This window comes from Pelodiscus sinensis, chromosome 1 (genome assembly GCF_052426305.1).
Source record: "Pelodiscus sinensis isolate ZL-2025 chromosome 1, ASM5242630v1, whole genome shotgun sequence".
Taxonomy (NCBI): Eukaryota; Metazoa; Chordata; order Testudines; family Trionychidae; genus Pelodiscus; species Pelodiscus sinensis.
The window spans coordinates 189,785,357-189,806,035 of NC_143052.1; the positions used below are offsets into that span (position 1 = coordinate 189,785,357).

General features: G+C 41.0%; 1 protein-coding gene across 6 annotated transcripts in view; it reads right to left on the minus strand.

Moving 5' to 3' along the window:
• RUNX1 (RUNX family transcription factor 1) overlaps positions 1-20,679 on the minus strand; it is a 241,364-nt gene that overhangs the window by 179,479 nt on the left and 41,206 nt on the right. For 3 of the 6 annotated variants that reach the window (XM_075911479.2, XM_075911467.2, XM_075911486.2), the window contains exon 3: positions 19,811-19,891. The exons of 2 other annotated variants lie outside the window; for them this stretch is intronic. In XM_075911479.2, the coding sequence (XP_075767594.2) occupies positions 19,811-19,891 (81 nt within the window). Of the gene's footprint in view, positions 1-6,353; positions 6,405-19,810; positions 19,892-20,679 lie in introns of all 6 variants that reach the window. One more of the 6 variants, XM_089773883.1, reaches the window with a different exon arrangement.

Consider the following 20,679-nt stretch of genomic DNA (forward strand, 5'->3'; position numbering starts at 1 on the left):
TTCTTAAGGCACTGAATGACATGAATTTGCTGTGTATGTTGTTTCCAAATACTTTCAATTAATTAACAGCTCAACAGTGTATAGTGGCATCATAATCTGATGTTATATAGGGGATTCAAATTCAAGCCCCAAGCTTGAATTTTTGCTTTCCAAGCCAGTGGAAGGAGATTACCTCAGAATTAGCATGTCCTGTCCCTGTTCCTGACCTATCAGCGATGACAACTTTAGGAGTGGTTTAGAATGAGCCTCTAGAGAAGGAATCTCAGCTAGAAAATTTGCTTGACCTACATAGGACTTTGGAGGGGAAGCAGGAAAGAGAAGGTAAAACCAACTTCCATTTCAAAGAGAAGATTTTTTTGCTTGTGTGTTTAATGTGTTTTAAGAATGTGGCTGTTCATGAAAATGACTGACTAGGTTTTGATTCTCCAAACAGAGATCAATCAGGGATATTCCTGCTCCAGTATTGAATGCAGAATGCACACTTTTTGGACAACAAACTACCCTGCCTTACAGGGAACATAGTGTGCAGTACATGTACAAAACACTTGAACAGAAATACAAATACAACACTACTGTCTCCAGCTATTCCGGTTTGATCATAATTGCCAACAAATAACTCCATTCAGTGAAAAGTGAGTGGAAAAGGATCTCATGCTCAAGAAACTGTCTTAAGAACCTGTATGTGAATTCATTTGCATTTTGGCATAATTAAGTAATATTCATAAATATCTAACATATGAGATATAACCTATAGTTATACCTTAAGTATTATGTTGATTACACTGGAGACCTTAGTTCAGCCCTGCTTAGTGACAGCATTCTCAACAGGGGCAAGCAGTTTTGTGATCAATGTGTGTGCAATACATATACAAACACTTGAACAGAAATACAAATACAACGGGGGCAGACAGTTTTGTGATCAATGCATCATAGTCCAGTTTCTAGACCAAGACTACAGGGGCTCCCAAGTACTAGTCCTGGCCATATGGCTTCAGTATGTCTAAATCCTGGAGTTAGTGCTCCTCAGAGACAGAAAGCAGCTGAGCTGGGTATTGATTCCTCACCAGTATCTGCACCTCTATTTGGGACTGTAGAGCACAATGGAGTAGATTCTTGACACATGGAGCACATTATGTTAATTTATAAAAAAACATTCACATCTTTATTGCAGCCATCCACAAGACAACCTACTAGCCCCCCCGCAAATTACAAACATGTCTCCCTCCACCTTCATTCTCAAAGAAAGTTTAACATAAACAGGCCAAGGCCTGTATTCCCAGAGGGTCAATAAATTCAGTGCTGACCAACCAAAATCAGCACTTTTCATTAAAAACATCCTCCTTCCAGTATTTAAACCAGGAGGCTATATGCCTGAGCATCTCATTTGAACACAACTGCTATGTTATCACATTAGGATAGAGGTAGCATCTAAGAAAAAAAAAAGACCTAGGCCATTTAGGTATGTATAAGTCAAAAACTTTCATTTTCACCTAAAATTTAAGTCCTAATATTATTCTGATTTATTTAATAGGACCTAAGGAAATGTCATTCATTACCTATAGCAACTATTACTTATTCTATTCAACTTGTTAATGCATTCAAATTAATCAAATAGAAGTTGAGTCTGGTTTATGAGATCAGATCTCAAAACACGAACTGCAATTAGGAAATACCAGAAATTTATAGACCGGTATGTGATTATCTTTGGGCATGTCTACACTACGGAGTTATTTTAAATAACTCACATTATTTCTAGATAACAAGCTGAACATCCACACAGCAAGCCTGTTATTTCAAAATTATTTTGAAATAATGAGCTTCTTATTTTGAAACAATAAACCCTTATTTCAGGAGGAATAATGCTTACTTTGAAATTGCTATTTCAAATAGTGGTAGTATGGAAGCTCCACTGCTGCTATTTCAAAATAGCTCCTCTGCAGGGCCATTCAGAGTAATTATTCCCCAGTCCTTCCTGGGGCTCCAAATCGAAGGAGCACATCCACATTAGGGGAGCCTCCCTCGGACTAATTTTGAGGCTTCTCTGTAGTGTGGACATGCTATTTTGAAATAGTTATTACGGGAGTCATTATTCCGAAATACATTATTTTGAAATATCCTTGTAGTGTAGACATACCCTTTACAAGCTACTGGTCTTATTTCTTTATTGCTACCACAGACAGAATGAATAGAAGTATACAACATTAAGTAAGGAGTATAAGTCTCTGAGGGTATGTCTACACTACCACCCTAGTTCGAACTAAGGTGGTTAATGTAGGCAACCGGAGTTGCAAATGAAGCCCGGGATTTGAATTTCCCGGGCTTCATTTGCATATTGCCGGGAGCCACCATTTTTAAATGTCCGCTAGTTCAGACTCCACGAGGAGTAATAGTAGTTCGGAATAGGAAGTCTAATCCAAACTACCTAGTTCGTGCCGCGTGTAGCCGCAGGCACGGAGTCCGAACTAGCGGACATTTAAAAATGGTGGCACCCGGCAATATGCAAATGAAGCCCGGGAAATTCAAATCCCGGGCTTCATTTGCAACTCCGGTTGCCTACATTAACCACCTTAGTTCGAACTAGGGTGGTAGTGTAGACATACCCTGAAGGACAGGGGCTAAAAGACAAAACATTATTACAGAGCAGGGGAGACCCCCATTTCTGAAAGTTACCAAATGATGACGCTGGCCCTAGACATCAAACATTAGCAACAGGTACAATGGTTTAAAAAAAATACTTTGCTGGCCTCCAATCCTTTTTTGCCTCAATTTCCATTGCAAACTTGACTTACTCCCAACCACATGTTTTCTGTATTTTCTAAAAGTTTATTTTACCTTTCTTCACATTACATATTCCCTTTTTGCACAACACTGGACTCCAGATTCTAGCCAGGATTAGAAATGGAAGTGCCAAAATACTTAGACAGGTACCATTCTCATGGCATTTCTGGCCCTGCAGAAGCAGAAAGTGCTGGAAAACTTGGAAGAAATCCTATTAGCATGAAAATTCTATCCCAGTTCTGAAGGCATAAGAATTATGTTTAGTTCAGATAAGCAGCTTTGCAAACCCAAACTTCAAATCTGCTGATAGCTTACCCATCACTTACAGATGTTGCTTTTGTTTGAGTCAGTCGTTCTATGAAAGTGGAAAAAAATGTTTTCACCCAATCTTTTTATAGGGCTGTCTGCACAAAGAAGAACATGATTCCAATTCAACATTATTATTTTTCAAAACCAAGTTTCCAAGCCTGTTAGCTGGAATAGTGCAAGACATATTGGCAGTAATTCTGGTACATTACACTGCAGTTCAAAGGCACTGATTTACAGGGTGGTAACCAGCAACAAGAGAAAAGAGGTCAGGAGGACAGACTATGGAAGAATCATTTTCCCAGCAGAATGGCCAAGTCTTGCTCCTCCCAACTGTCTGATCCAGGCTTCAGCAATGAGCAACTCTACCTTTCTAGCACACTGCTTCCCAGCCATATCACAAGTTTTCTAGAAATTGGTCACTTCCCAAGTGATAGATATCAGATAAGTAGCTAGTTTCTTTAGGACTAAAGAGAGGCGGAAAGCTTTGAAATTCTCTGTATTCTTCCTGCTAAGCATAGTTAATATGTTAAGATGAGACAAGGAAAGTGTCGCTCTGGTATGCTTCCATCTTACCAAGCAAATTGGTTTTCAAAGGAAAGTTAGTGAAAAATATCAGTAAAATATCTATCATCATCCTGTCTATATCCAATTCTATCACATTTCAGGTGTATCTCAGTTTAAAAAAATAACAATTAGAATCATAAGTATCAGAGGGGCAACCATATAACGGTACATCTAGACTACACGCTTCTTTCAAAAGAGATCATCTAGACAGCCACAACTTTTTTTTGAAAAAGCGATACGTCAATCTGGTTGCTCTCTTTTGAAAAAGCCCTGTTTACAGTCAAGAACGCCTTTTTTCGAAAGAGCTCTTTCAAAAAAAGGCGTTCTTCCTTGTAAAATGAGGTTTACCGCTGTCAAAAAAACTGCCATGTTCTTTCAATTTAATTTAGAAAGAACGTGGCAGCTGTCTGGACGCAGGTGACATTTTTTTGAAAAAAGCCCAATTTTTTCGAAAAAACCCTGTAGTCTAGACAGAGACTTAATCTGTATCTGAAAAAACAATGATGATTCCTGTGGCACTTGAGGCTACATCTACACTACAGGCTTTTTGTGCAAGAAGTGCGCATCCACACTACAAAAGCACATCGCAAAAGCGATGTGCTTTTGTGCAAGAGAGCGTCCACACTGCATGGACACTCTTGCACAAGAAAGCTCTCATGGCCATTCACAGAATGGCCATCAGAGCACCTGTGCTTTTTCTGATTGGCTCTTTTTGCACAAGAAACCCCTGTTGAGTGTCCACACACATCTTTTTGCGCAAGAACTCTTGCAGAAAAAGGAGTTATTCCTTGTAGAAAGAGGTATACCTACACCACAAAAAGCCCTCTGTTCTGCTGTTCTACTGTAAATTTTCTTGCTCGAAAATGTGCTTGACATGTGGATTCCCCGGGGGGGAGGAGGGGTGCAAAACCGGCTGGTTTTGCGCAAAAACCCTGTAGTGTAGATATAGCCTTAGAGACTAACATTTATTCAGGCATAAACTTCTGTGGACAAAACTCAAAAGTTTTTGGGACACATCCTGGTGTCTTCATGACCTAGGGTGTGTCTAGACTACATGCCTCCTTCGACGGAGGCATGTAGATTAGCCAGATCGGAAGAGGGAAATGAAGCCGCGATTAAAATAATCGCGGCTTCATTTAAATTTAAATGGCTGCCCCGATCTGCCGATCAGCTGTTTGTCGGCAGATCGGGGGAGTCTGGACGCGATGCCCCGACAAAGAAGCCTTTCTTCATCGACACAGGTAAGCCTCGTGAAACCAGGTTTACCTGTGTCGATGAAGAAAGGCTTCTTTGTCGGGGCATCGCGTCCAGACTGCCCCGATCTGCCGACAAACAGCTGATCGGCAGATCGGGGCAGCCATTTAAATTTAAATGAAGCCGCGATTATTTTAATCGCGGCTTCATTTCCCTCTTCCGATCTGGCTAATCTACATGCCTCCGTCGAAGGAGGCATGTAGTCTAGACACACCCCTAGATGGTGCTTGAACAGGGGACTGGACTCGATGACCTCTCAAGGTCCCTTCCAGTTCTGTGATTCATAATCCATGGAAAAATTGAACATGGACTTTAGTAGGACCAGGATTTGGTTCCTGTTGTGCATTTGTGTGTGTGTAGATAGAAATGTACAAAATCATCATACATAAAAATGGCTGGGTAGTGTGGTGCTAGGTCCTGTTGCTGTACTCATCTTGTGTTGCCATTATTCAGAGGGAGAAGATTGTTCAAAGAATGCTCCCTACACTCAAACCAAATTACTTAGGCTAATGGGACACAATTTTAACCACCTTGAAAAATTAACTATTGGCAATAGCCAAATAAAACTGTAATGACAAACACAACGCATAGTGGCACTTCAAAGAACTAAGTTATGCCTTAACTAGTTACACCTTCAATATAAGGTATGTACTGTAAGTATTATCTCCATTTTACAAGTGAGGAACCAGGTAGACTGAATAGCAATCAGAGCTTTCTTTCGAGAGAGCATCCATGCAGTCTGGACGCTCTCATGCACAAAAGCTCATCGCTTTTGCAATGCGCTTTTGTAATGTGGATGCGCACAGGCGCAAGAAGCTTTTACAAAAGATCTCTTCCACAAAATGCTTCTTGTGCAAGAAGCCTGCAGTGTAGACATAGCCTCATGACAGTGCAGCTATCAACTTCCATAATACTGTAGAGTCAGCACTGAAATCCAGTGCTATCTTTGGCATGTGACTTGAAATCAAATTGCTGGGCTAAAGGGGAAACTGACAGACTATTCTAATATAACAATATAATGAATTACTGATGGATTGATAGGATTAGCTGGCACTTTCAGGCATTTGTAATTTATTCTAATGTAATAAAAGTATACACAAATTGTATTTAGTTTATTGCGTCACTGTCCCAATACCTTTTATACATCATGGGTTTTGTTAAATTGTAAGTGCTTTGAAGAACGGCCTATATCTTTATATGAGATTTTGGAGCACCAAGCATAGTAGTTTTCAATCTGTGGTCTGCAGATCCCTGGGAGTCTGCAGGCTATGTCCAAGGGGGTCTGTGAAAGGTTGTGATTACCACACAACAATGGTTTTCAACCTGTGATCCATGAGACCTTCCCTGTGGATCCACAGTCTATGTCTCAGATTTTCAAAGGGGTCTGCACTTTCATTTGAAAATTGTTAGAGGTCTGCAAAAGAAAAAAAAGATTGAAAACCACTGACCTAGCACAAATCAGGTTCAGTTCCTCAGCGTGACATCTGAGCATGCATTTACTATAATAGAAATATGAACTACCATAAGTAGCTATAATCATAGTCACACAATGCATTTAGAGTTTATGTCAACAGCTTTATAGTCATATCTTCCAAAAATAGCTTAATAACTAGATAGTATTTATTTTTATGGCCTTTTTATAATGCTCAACTTCATTATAAGGATTGCAAACTAACAGGAAAACAATGGCATCATCTCCTAAAATCCCCTAAATTTACCAAGCAATTGCACAAGGTTTTAGGCATGCAACACCCATTAAATCCAATGGAATCCCATGGCTAATACCCCCTGCTCTTTTTTTGGAAATGTGTACTCCAATTGGCTTCCCAGTCTGTAAAAGCAGTTACTGCAGACAGGTTAATATTAAAGTGAAGTGTTGATGGGTTGGCGTGTATATTATGTTATATGCACAATGCCAAAACTACAGAGTTTAAATATATATGAGCAAATCTTGGATCTTTTGGAGCTGCAGGACAGCTGGTAGTGAAATCACTGGTACACATGCAAGTGAGTCAGAGAGGAGTAAGAGTAATGGGAGACTCCCACAAGTGGGAAACACAGTACATTTAGACACAACTGTGCCAAACAAATTTACAGTTGCACATAGTTAAGCTGTGATTTGCACTTCAGTGATGAGTGAACAAGAAGGGAAAAAGCTGCCTGTAAGAAGTGACTCATCCATTTCTTTTTCTTTTTTAATCTTGTGAAAGAGTGCTCCTGCATGACATCACCAGCGTTAGGAGTCCTTTCTTGTAAAACTGTTACAGGGCTACAGATGTGTCATTAGCTGCACTGCACAGCAACAGAGCCAATTCATGACTTCTCAGACACTGAACTCCAGTTCATCCCATTTGCTAGGGGAGAAATGGATGGAGAAATGATTCCGATCCGATTTGGAATGCTCATTGCTAATTAAAAAGAATCAGCTTCCATTTTGTGGCATGTGTGGAAATAGCTTCTTAAAAGATTCAGAAGATTCTTTCAAGGTTCACCATGGGAAATGTTTCGGGTATTGAGTGATCTGAGATGGTCAGAAACAAAGTGCTTCCATACCTAATGCAAAGTATGCCTATCAGCAGATGTGGGTATTGTACCATAGAGAATAGTAAAGAGGACATAAGAAGTCTGCTCCTTCACTGAAGTAGAGCAATCATCAGCTTGAGGGTGTAGATAGGGCAGGAATACAAGGCCACTTCTGGCCACATATCTGGCAGAAAAGGCATCTATGCTCTGGGGTGCTGGTCAGCTTTGCTGGGCTGTGCTACCACATGTGGTTTCCTGCTCCTCTGAACGGGAGCAGTAGATGTAGAAATCCTGTTGTTGGCTTTTGCATATGCACGAACTCCATGTAAAGGTTCAATCAGAACAGCAGCCACCAGCTGCTGAGAAACTAGATGCAGCTCCTAATAAGACACCATGTAGTGTTGCAGATGTGATAACTGCCCCCTATCCTACCTGCCTGGGCACTTGTATATACTATGGAGCATCTAAGTGCATGGGAAGTAGAGACACCCCCCCCGCCCTTTCCTCATCTTGCACACCAGAGGGCAGAATTTAGCCATCTGTAGCCTATATGCTTAATATATGATTGTACCTAGTATGTCCTTCAATTTAGCATAAATATATATATGAATGTGTGATAGCTGTTGATTACTAGATTGATGAGGCAGACAAGTCATTCTTTTAACTTGGTCTTGGAGTAACTAATATTTAGCTAGACTGTGTAACCCTAATTCAGACTGGTGAGCTCTGGCTCACATGATCAGTCCCACTGGCTTCATGTGTGAGTCCGTGATCACCAATGCACAATCCAGGCCATGCAGCGAAGGGGTCTTCCAGAATCTGTCGTGGGGGATTTCTGGGTTGAAGTGGAGCTCTGCCTCTGACTCCCCTTAACAAGAATAAAGCAAAGTTTTGGTTCACCCACCCAGTTACCCCTGTTCTCAGTCTGACTTGTGGTCTTTTCCTTCCACCTGGGATCCTGCTGTCAGACTTCATTTTAATGAGATACCGTCTAAAAGTCTAATTTCACATGGAAACTCAAATGAGCTTCATGACAGGCCAGTTCAGTGTAAGCAGCCTATTCATTTTAGATGCCAAAAAGTACGATGTAATCATTCAACAGAGTAACATGAAACCCCTTACAGTATGGTGGGATTTCTATTTCCAGGCATCGAATCAAAAGAGCCGCACAAGGGTCTGCTAAGGTGGATGCTCACACAGATTTCGGAATATTCAGGCTACAGGTATCAACAGATAGAGCCTATATTGCTAGGCTCCCAGTTTTACACTTGAGCTACATGACTGAGCTTCACTCCTCATTAGGGAACATATCCAGGGTACAGATGCACGAGATCCTACACAGAACAGTATTGCAGTTGTGCCTTCAAATGTTCACTATAGGCTGTCAAAGAGTTTGCATTGGTTGTAAGTGAAGGGAGAATCTGGACCTGCATTATTTACTAAGCAGCTGATTTTGCGCAAGAACTTGCCAGCTGTCTACACTGGCCGCTTGAATTTGCGCAAGAGCACTGACATTCTAATGTAAGAATTCAGTGCTTGCGCAAATGTTTTGACATTCCCGCTCAGGGGATAAGCCCTCTTGCGCAAGAATACTTGCGCAAGAGGGCCAGTGTAGACAGACACCTTAATTTTTTGCGCAAGAAAGCCCAATGGCTAAAATGGCCATTGGAGCATTCTTGCGCAAAAGTGCGTCTATACTGGGCACAGATGCTTTTGCGCAAAAGCATCCGTGCCAATCTAGATGCTCTTTTGTGGAAATACTTTTAATGGAAAAACTTTTCCGTTAAAAGTATTTCCGCAAAATCATGCCAGTCTAGATGCAGCTGTAGTGTTGGTACAGTAAATCATAAGCACTTGTACCAAAGTATTCATATTAAATAGTATTTTGAGGTGTCTCCCTATTTCTTGCTTGTGAAAGGTGTCTCATGGACAGCCCTGGAAATTAAAACAGGCAGCAGTGGTGCCAGATTTTCCCCACCACTCCTCTAATGTGTCCCCACCCTCCTTTTGGGAGGATCACCTCCAACAGCTGTAAGGTGGTCAGCCTGCATGTACAGTCAGCAGCCCACCCTGCTGTGATTGCCAGCCAGCGTGCCAATTAGTACCAATATGTACACCTGACTCAGACAACCCACTCCTTCCTCATCATTATTCATGGGCCTGTCAGAGGTTAAGAGCTTTCAGTCACTACTGGTGAGAGCTAAATTGGACCTACAGATGAGAAGTCCATCTATGTCTCTGGGAGTAGAGAATGTCTCTTTCTCTGGTTGTACAGTGTCCACAATAATGGAGCCCCAAAACCGACTGGGGTCTTTCAGCATTGCTAAAATGTCCATAATTAATATATTCATTTATGCAGATACTTTCTTGACCTTCATTGTTGTAGCATCCTAGTGTTTCCTGAGAACTTATGACACGACTATAAACATCTTTTTTCCCTCTTCCTTCACAGCCCATAGGAGAAACAGCTTTATTAGTTTGTAGGGGTTTATGTATTTGCTGGTTTATAGTACTGACCTATAGATTCATAGAAATGTAGGGCTGGCAAAGACATAATGAGGTCATCTAGTCCACGTACATGTCTGTATAGAAATGGCTAATTCTCTGAGCCTTCCAGTCCCGCAGGCTGGCCTTCATTTTAAGAGGACAGAAAATCTACAGTAAAGTTCTCTGCTGTTGGGGTTCTCCAGATGTACAACTGCTGTTGTGTAGCTCTCAGTTCTGATCCCCACCAGAGCTCCCATGGAAAGATGCAGGCTCACACATTCTCAGGCCTGGTCTACACTAGACAAGGGAGGTTAGCTTAAGGTACACAACTCCAGCTATGCAAAATGTGTATCTGGAGTCAGCTTACCATAAGCCAAGCCTGAGCGGTGTCCAGTCAATGGGAGGTTGGCGGAAGCAAATGCCTTTACTCCTTGAAAAAGGAGAAATACCAGCATTGAAAAAGAGTACTCTTATCATTTGATTTATGGGTCTATACTAGAACCGCTAAATTGAACGCCAGAAGATCAACCTCTGGAGCGTTGATCTGTGGATAGGTATAGACATGCCCTCAGGGAGGTAGTGTGTGTGCGTTGGAGATGACTCTCAGAAGACATTACAAATCCTCCTGGAAATCTGCTGCAAATCCAATTTATTTTCTAAAGTTTTCTACCTTTTGTCTCTGAGCAAGAGCTTGTCTGCAGTCCTGGAAACACCATTAGGGGTCTGTGTGACTCAATTTATGACTCAGGAAACTGCCTATTCTGTCCTTCAAAGCACCACATTTTTGGTTCCAGACTTAAGTCAAATTGAATTCAGATCAAACTGTTCTTTTTTTTCTTCTCCGAGTAATTTAATTAGTCTGCACATAAAACAGCCAACTTTTACAAATATTCATTGGTTTACTTATTTTACATTAAGCAGTCATTATTTATACCATCTTTACCGTATAAGATCCCCCTCATCCCCGAATTATAGCAATTCCTTTCCAACCCACAGCCTGGAACTGGTGGGTATTTTATAGATACACGGGTATCCTCAAATATGTTGTACAGCTGTGTTTTGACATCCAGCTCTGAAGTCCTGCGTCCAAGCTGGTAGCACTTTCAGAAATGAAGTTACAGTGCAATTTAATCCCAGTGCTTCTAATGATACAAATCTTTTCTTAGGCCCAGTAGGCAAAGCAACTTGCTTAATTAAAGTCCAAGGAAAATGTCACTGCCCTGCTCTTGGTGTACTGCCTGCAACTCACCAAGCAGCATGAAAAAACTGTTCCACATTCTCAATTTATCCCCACTCCATTACACAGCTGCCTTAATGTAACTCCAATGCAGAATTTTCATCTTTCAACTTTTGGCTACGGCAATTCCCATTTTGTAAGGTTCCTGAAAGGGAAAACTCCTCCATGCTCTCAATACCATTAGTTATAAATTATGCTGAAAACCCATTTAGTCTAGTATTTTACTACTGATATTTTCAGCGATATCAGGATGACCTTCCACACCTTTTATATTGAGCACTGGACTGTTTCTCATGCTTTCTGCCATGCTGGTCCCATTTCACTGACAAATAGATAAGGTCAGGTATACATATACATGCCGGTGCATGCACACACACACACACTCTCTTTATGAAGAATGGGCCTTATTCTCCTCTCAAACTTTTGTAGTTTAGAAATAAGTCCATTCAAGGAAATGGACGCAGACCTGAGTAATCTCTGCATGATCTCTGCATGTATATACACTGTATTTTACAGATTGTACTATTTACAGATGTACACATGCCAAAAGCAGGCCCCGAGCCTCAAATTTCAGATATGGAGGTTTATTTTATGCACACTGTGAGATATGTGTGGGAATTACATACTATCTACACAGCAAAACCTAATTACACACAAATGAGTTTAAAAAGGGCACATAACTCACAAGAGGCTAAACCATGGCTGAGGTCATCTCACATGAGTGCCAATAACATCTTTACGCCACACCATCATGTCTTCTGTGCATGACACACAACTTGCAGAAACGCTAATTTAGATTAAAAAAAAAATCCCAGAAACTGTTCCTTGAAGCATTATTTTTCCATCTCTCTCTGGCAAAGTCAGGCTCTTTTATACTACAAAGGTAGCAGTAGAAATGTGCAGAAATAGAAAATTGTAACTAATATGTTTTAGACATCTTTAAAAATTATCTAAACCAGCTTTTTCATACAATAGAATGTGAAACTCTGATTCACATAGTGCAGAATGATAGACTTTTTCATGGAAGAAAGGGTCAGGAGAAGGGTGATTCACACTCTGGGCCTGAAATGGTTTCTTTTTGCCTAGGTAAGGAGAAGGAAAAAGCCAGTGAGAAAGTGGATGAGGTTGTGGAAAGACAACAGTGGCTTTGTCCAATCCTACACATGTGCCCCTTCTTGGTTGGAGTTCTGTGCATATATAAGGGGAAAAGCTGGAGAGAATCTTCACCCTCATGTTACACCAGACCAGATTTTCTAGCAGAAATTCTGATCGTGTTAATTCCTCCTGTGAACTGCTTCACCACTCAGCACAATGCTAGAGGCCAACTAAATGCTGCTACCGTGATTCCTAAGGAAGCATGCGGCCAAGTGGCTGGAGAGCATCCTTGGATGTGCTTGTTTTTTTCTAGTTGACCACCTCTTAATCAAAGCCCAGGATGTAAAACTGCATCCAAGTTGCACACCTATGTTTCCAAACGCAGTTAGATTTTCTGTCAATGAGCCATGCTGATATAAGTTCTGCCAACTCTAATGCCTGCTTTCCCCAGTCCAATAATGGTATTTCTGATGGAAACCATCATTAGGGATGAAACTGAGGGTGAGAAAGTGTAGAAAATTTGTCAATGGTGTAGTCTAATTTAGGCTACAGAATAAGGAGAGCCCTGCAAATCTGCAGATATCTTCTTCATATCCATGGGTATCCGCTTTATATCTGCTTAATATTCATGGCTCATTTTCACAGATACAGATGTCGATGCAGATACACTGTTTTGTATCTGCACAGTGCTCTACGAATAGGCTCTCAAGGAAAATGGAAAGAAGAGCCATTTCTTGAGTCATCTGAAACAGGAGAAAACTATTGAGAACACACATTGGGAAGCTATCTTGCCTAGGCTGTAGGATGGTGATGGTCAGATCACTGCATATGAGTTTGGCGCTGAGTTTCCAGACAGCTAAGAAAATGTGACAAGCCTGAGTTAACAGCCACCACGTGAGTCTTGGTCAAACCAAACAACTAACATCTCTTGAGAATTTTGATAATAAGGGTTGCCATCCAGACCAGATATTGAGACCATTATATATACTTCGTCTGCTCACTGGGGGAGTGGGGTGGGGAGGTAGAAACACCGGAAAGTATAATACTTTTGAAGGAAAGAATGGTTTTATAATTCAGTTGCAGGGCTGAGACTCAGAAGACCCTGGTACAATTTTCTGTGCTGCCATAGACTTCCTGTGTGACCTAGTGCAAGCCATGTATTCCCTCTGTACCTCAGTTCCCTTTGTCTGAAAAATTGAGGTAACACCACTCCCTTTTGCAACCTTTCGTCTGTTTTGCCGATTCAGACTGTAAGCTCTGTGAGGCAGAGTCTCTCTCTTATTAAAAGTGTCTAATCCAGTGAAGCCCTAGTTTTGGTTGGGGTGTCATAGATAGTGGGCCAAATTCTTTGTTCCACTGAGCTGTCTGTGGTAAGTATCTGGGGAGGGAGGAGGAAATCCCTTGGCACAGGGGCTGTGTAGATACATACACCTCTGTGCTGTATTACCTCACAACACAGGACAGATTGGCCATTCTCACTTCCAGCACTTTGTACTATGGCTAATCTTGGCTGTGGAACAGACCATTTCCATCCATAAGGAGGCTGACATGAATCAGAACAGCTCCTGGGGATGCTCTAATTTATGCTAGAGGCTGCACGGGTCTCCAGCACAGACAGGTTCTGTGCAGCATATAGGAGGTTTAAAGTCACCTCTGACATCATTTTGCCTGGACAACACCTTCTCCATTGTGTCTCTGAGGAGGCACTGCATAGACTCTATCCTCTTAACTGTTCTTGACAAAGTAATAACATAATTAGCACGTGCTAGAAAAAGTGAGTGTGTGCTGCCAGATCAAATGAATAAGACCACAGTGATTTCAGCATGGTAATCAACGGCTTTGAATATGGCAGGTTTGGTGTGAAAGATAAAATTACACTATGTTAAGATATCCTAACAGGATCATACATAAAAAGAGCCATTGGTCCAAAAAAAAAAAAAAAGTCTCATGATTGTAATTGAGAGGCAGATGCAAGGCTTTTGGAAAGAAAGCCAGTCGTGTGTGCCTTGAATAACAGGCAATTATCAGTGGTTTTACTGTTTGCCCTACAGAATTTAGAACAGCGTCGAATGGAAATTTGATCTATGAGAGGGAAAACAGTATTGCATCTCTTTAACCCTGTGCCAGTTTCACTGGGCTGGGGGTCTAATTTGTTTCCATAGTGACGTTTGTTTGTTCAAAAAATTTTATTTATAAAAATGCAGTGTGGTATAAAGTAATCTAGAGCAAACATATTTTTAACAGTCAGCACTTCAAGGGAAAAATGCTGGGATAAATATATTGGAACTACAAGCATGAATCAGAAAGGCTTTACACACAGCTGCTGTCTTATACTCCAATGTAGGGCCTGACCAGATCCCACTGAAGTCTATGGGCTTTGGTTCAGGCCCTTAAATGCCCTAGGGAAAGACGGGAGTGTGAAAGTTATGACCGTTAATTCTTAAGCATTGGCCCACTGAAAATATATTTTAAGCGTGTTTACCACAAATAAATAAAAAGTTTGAATAAATGTATTTCAGGGCAAAATGATTTGGCAGCTTTGTTAGGAACTTAGGATATGTCTACACACTGCAATTAGACACTCATGACTGGCCTGTGCTAGCTGTCTCTTGCTGTCTCTTGTGGGCAGGGCTCAGGCTAACAGGCTGCTTAACTGCAATGTAGGTATTCGGGGTCAGGCTGCAGCCTGCCTTCTAGGACCCTGCAAGCTGGGATGATAACAGAACTGGGGCTGCAGCCTGAGCATGAACATGTGCACAGCAGTTGAAATAGCCCGTTAGCCCCAGCCACTTATCCTGAATCAACTGTTATGGGCCAAGCACGGGTATCTAATTGCAGTGTTGACATACACTTACTGTGCTAAAGGTCTCAGAGGGGTAGCGGTGTTAGCCATGTATCTGCAAAAGCAATGAGGAGTCCTGTTGCACCTTAGGGTATGTCTACATAGCAGCGTTAGTTTGGAATAACTAACGTTATTCCGAAATAACATAGTGTGTGTCTACACTACACGTCTTTATTTCAAAGTAATGTCGACCTGGAGGACATCTTACTACAACTCATGGTAACCCTTATTTCATGAGGAGTAAGGGAACTCAAAGGGAGAATGTTCTTTCTTTGACTTCCCGCTGTGTAGACAGAGCCAAAAACTGGGTCAAGCTATTTCAAAGTAAGCGGTTGACATAGCTGAAATTGCATAGCTTAATTCGACTTTAGCCCTGCTGTGCAGACGTGCCCTTAGAGACTAACAGATTTATTAGGGCATACGCTTCTGTGGATAAAACCCACTTCACTTACAAAAGCGTATGCCCTAATAAATCTGTTATTCTCTGCAGTGCCTCAGGATTCCTCATTGTTCTTATTGCGCTGATGAGCTTTTAAAGTCTTAATGAATAGTTGTGATCTGTCTACCTGTTACATTGACTGAAAACTAATTGATTTTTATTTCCTTTTGCACAGATTGTGATGTCCTGACACTGACCCCAGCTTTGTCCTGGAAAACCATTCCGTTTAGAGCTACTCTATATTCAATTATGCTAATTGCACTGAAGGCTGGAATAGTGGTTATACTAAAAATAGGTATATGCTTGAGAGTCATCATTTGCGAATTTAAATTGTCTGTTTTCAGTGGCAGGTTTCAGTCACCCTGGACGTGAAGCAATTTTTTTCTTCTCTTTTAGAGGCAATCAGTTGATCACAACAATTTACTAGAAGATTAACATCTTTTCCCTCTTCTGAAAAAAAATCTTTGATCAATATTTCTTTGGGATTAGAACTTATAGAAAGATAGAAAAACAGTTTCATGAAAATTCTGAAAGGGTCTGATACAGAACTTTTTGTTAATCACTATATATTTTTTTTAACAAATTCTAATATTTAGGTTCCACTCCTTTAAGTTCCAATTTTTCCCCTTTAGCTGCTGAGTGCAATAACATGGATGATGTCCAGGGTCTTTTTCTCTCATTTTTTTCAAGTTTCAGTTCTTTTACTAACACTAATTTTTCAAATCTTCCTTAATTTTGGGAAAAATTATAGACTGGCAAAGCAAGAAATAAAATTGAATCTCTGGTATTGTGTAATGTTTCCACACTTGACATCAGTGGGCATGTTCGTTGGCTGATTGAGAGGGGTATTGAGTTTTATCTATGCAAGGATCCTGGTGTCTCTGACCAGGATTTTTAAAAGGATCCTAAGGGAGTTATGAGTCTAACCCCATTACCTAATGCCCTTGGGATCTTTTGAAAATCCCAGTCCATCTCTTTAACTATCCCAAACATTGTGTTTCATCTTTCAAGTTACATCATCAATAGTGGACTCTGCCCTGTGGAAGCTTGAGCCTTTATTGTGATGAAATATAGTATACAATTTAAGGTCTCTTGCTAATACCAATTACTAAGATGTATCAAATCAAAGTCTAGGCATTCTTCTTGGCCTGCTTCCTGAGCTTTTGTGTGTACTATGTTTTTTTCCTGTCTTTAAATAAAGTGTATAGAAAGCCACAAGAGAGATCTGGACCCTATACTTTAGAAGCCTAACGGATTCTGGAAAGCAGCTGGCTTGTAATATGAGTCACGCTGCAGACTCTCTTTTGTATGTTTTCTTCTGAATTAAAGAGTAGGTTATTGGATGTCCGATGGCAGGTGCTATTGGATTAAAATGTAGATGGCCAGGAACAAACTTTGAATTACTGTTTTTTGTGTGACTAAAGTAAATATGATCTGTTGACATAATCCCCTTTATCTAACATCAGGTTCAGATATAATGGTGTTGTATTTCCTTGCATATTTTGCAAATAACTGTACAAGGTTTTTTGTATCTGCTGGTGTGATTGAAGACTAATGAGATAGAAAAACTTCTGCTTTAAATTCATCGGTTTCACTAGTTTATTCTGCAGATGCATCCTAGATACAGGGTGAAAATTACTCCAGGCCTTTATAGGAACAAGAACCATTTTGGGCATCAGTGATGCAAACTTTTACTAAAAGTGGTTACAAAGCAAGGATAAATTCATTTGGTCTGAACTTTGCTATCCTGTAGGGAAACGGAACTAAAGCGATACCCTCTTTTTGAGCTTGTAACAATGATGTTGTCAAAGCTGTAGTTACCAGCACATTAGAGTATTGAACACTATTGAACACTATTGAGCACAATACATGCAAATCACTGCAGAGTAAAGATGTGGACAAACTGGATGAAGTCCCAAGAAGAGCAACAAAAATGATTAAAAGTCTAGAAAACATGACCTATGAGGAAGATTGAAAGAAGTGGATTTGTTTAGTCTGGAAAAGAGAAGACTGTGAGGTGACATGATAAGATCTTTCAAGTACCTAAAAGGTTACAAGGAGGTGGGAGAAATTTATCCTCCTTAATGTCCGATGATAGTAAAAAATGCAATGGGCATAAATTACAACAAGGAAGGTTTAGGTTGGACATTAGGAAAATTTTTCCTAACTATCAAGGTGTTTCAACACTGAATAACTTGCTTAGGGAGGTTGTGAAATCTCCATTACTGGAGATTTTTAAGAGCAGGTTAGACAGACATCTATCAGTGATGGTCTAGCTGGGTCTTGGTCCTGCCGTGAGCACAGGGGACTGGACTTGATGACCTCTCGAGGTCCCTTCCAGTTTTATGACTCTTTGTTTTTGAGGGGTCTCCCATACTCAGGTATTCAGAGACCAGACCAATCTTTCCTTGTGGCAACAGATCTAGAAGGAGAGGAAACTCCTGACAGAATGTTTCAATCATGTCAGCCCCAGTGCTTCCTTAGTTTTCCATTCTGCAACCATTTATCTCCTTCAAGACATTCTTTATCTGTTACATTCCACTATCACTTCTCTGCCCTTTGACAGTTCCCTATCCCCTCTCTCTCTTCTGCATGGAAGCCCTTCCAGATGATCCCTTCAGCTGCTCATCCCTGAACCCTCCAAAGGAATCTCCCATTGCCTCTTTCCCTCTGGGCCAGCCCATCTCCACAATTACTTCTGAAGCTGCCTCAGCCATGCTCTATAGCTCCTTCTTTTGACCAGGTGAGGCAGGCCTGCTGCCAGGGGGAGGAGAGAGGGAGGAAGCAAAGGGCGATTTCCCCGGGGCCTCGTGTTTCAAAGGGGCCCGAGTTTTTGGCCACCACTACTGCTACTGTGGCATCGGTGGCGGGCAGAGTCCTGGGCCCCTTTGAATTGCCAAGGGGGCAACGATCCACATGGCTTTGTGGGCTGGAGGAAGGGCTCAGTTGCTGTGCTCAGTGTGGCGCTCAGGGCCAAATGCCTGAGGCCTTGCCTCTTTTGCCCAAAATGCCACCACTTCTGGGGATGCGGAGCCAGCTCCCCCACTCCTTGCCCCTGGGCCCATGGTGGCTGTGAGCCCCGCTGCAATGAGTTATTGATTTGACCATCCTAATGCAGAATTTGAGCAGCTTGTTGAAGCATCTATACTTAAAGGCTGGGCCTGAAGATCAAATACAGATCCATGGCTAAAGGATCCACATCAACCTCATATATCATCCATGTAACACCACAGAATGAATTATATATTAACACGTTGTTCTTACAGCAAACAGGCCTTGTAAGTTAGGACAAGAGCCATTTCTAGTCTACAAAATATGGTAAATTTGTTGTTATAGGGCCAGCATAGCGAGGCCAGCTACATTATGGGAACAAAAGAGCGAAGGTGCCTTTGTTTAAGGTTAATTGTTCAACCTTTATAGATATTAAAGGTGATATCTCTTTAAAATTATGGAAATTACAAATTGTTCCATACCAGATGCACAAGCGGACCTTGGAAGGAATGTGTAATACAGAGACTGTGCATCACATCCTTGCAATGAAAGCCAGTACACCTGCATTCATGCCATACGCAGCTGCTTTTTAGGAGTTCACTTATTGTGGTTGAAGATTCTCAAAACTAGCCTTGTGATACCTATTTTTTCACCTGTTATATGTGAACGCATAGAAAAAACCACTTCCCTCAACCGTGCCAAGAGAAACGTACAGACGGCGGCAGTGAAAGTCCTGTGAGCCAGCACAGAGTTCTACATGTTTACAGTGTAGCTCAAAATACTCAAAACAGCCCACTGCGGCACACCACAAAGACAGAAGTGAGGATGAGGGCTAGGGAACAGTCCACACTTCCCGATTTGAAAAGTAGCTAAATCACTCTGGGCCAATTCAATTAAACATTGGTCATATTCGAAGGGACTGTTTGAAATTGCCTCAAAAGACCCTTTTAGAAATTCCCTAGAAAAGATTATAGCTCTGACTTTACTGAAATCCCTGCAGAAGGCTCGGTCAGGCTGGTCATTAATACAAGCGGTCTTCAGTAAAGGTTTATGTTAAGAAAGTAAAATACTCTGAGGCCAGCAGCACAAGAAAGAGGTAATGCTGATACTTGCTACTTAAGTTCTCCACTGTAACTAAAGTTAACAAATATAGTTTTGTGGCTGTCTGAGCAGAAACATACCTTATCAGAAAAAAGACATTTGTATGGCAAATTAAATAGTAGAGAATAGACAGCAAACCACCATACAATCAATTTTAAAAGCTATTAATAGATGTTTGGGGTATACTCACCAGCGTTTCTCTGAGTCTGAACTCCATAACGTTTCAGAGGGGAAAGGAGAGTTGGATTTGAACCCTTGTATCTCAAAATGCCTGTAAGGTAAAGGAAAGCCCATGCATATTCAAGAGAGGTAGAAGCTGGTGGGGAATGGACTAGGATAGAAGGCTGTCAGGAAAGAACCTTGAGGATGGAGGATGTTGCATGCAGCTTGGTTAGAGAACCTCAAAAATATTTGAACAAATTAAATAATTGTCCAAACTTTTATCTGAAACAAAACTGAAGACTGAACACGGTGAGGTTAAAAGAAAGCTGCTATATAAGCATACTTGGTTTTTTGGACATGTGTATATCTATTCTTGTAGAGTTTTCTTTCTCCCTGCCTTGATCATTGGATTTGTTTTTAGCAAAAGGAATAAAAAAATACATATATTTGTATCCCCTAGAGAAAACCAGTGAAACAGAGTAGAAATCAAAGCAGAATTTTCTCTATTCATTGGATGCATTTTTAAACTGTCCAGTGCTACATTTTTCCAAGGAAAAAAAATCATTCCCTAACTATGCCCTTTAATACCAGGTTTCACCCCAGAAAAAAGTTTGCAATAGCAACACTATTTCCAAGAGCTTTTTCCAGAGAGCGCTGCAACTCTCTGCTGCTCTGAAGGACTCAGGGAAAGACATACAAAGAGACAGACAACTTAAATCTGATATATTTAAATGCTGAAATATTGTCATAAAAATGAGGTCAGTTGGTAATATCTGCAGCCTAACAGAGTACCCAGCTAACCTCCATCCTGGCCTATCACTAGCAACCGGGGGAACGATTGTGGTGGGATTAGTGGTATACGTGGCTTCTGCTTTCCCACAAGAGAAAACATAATAC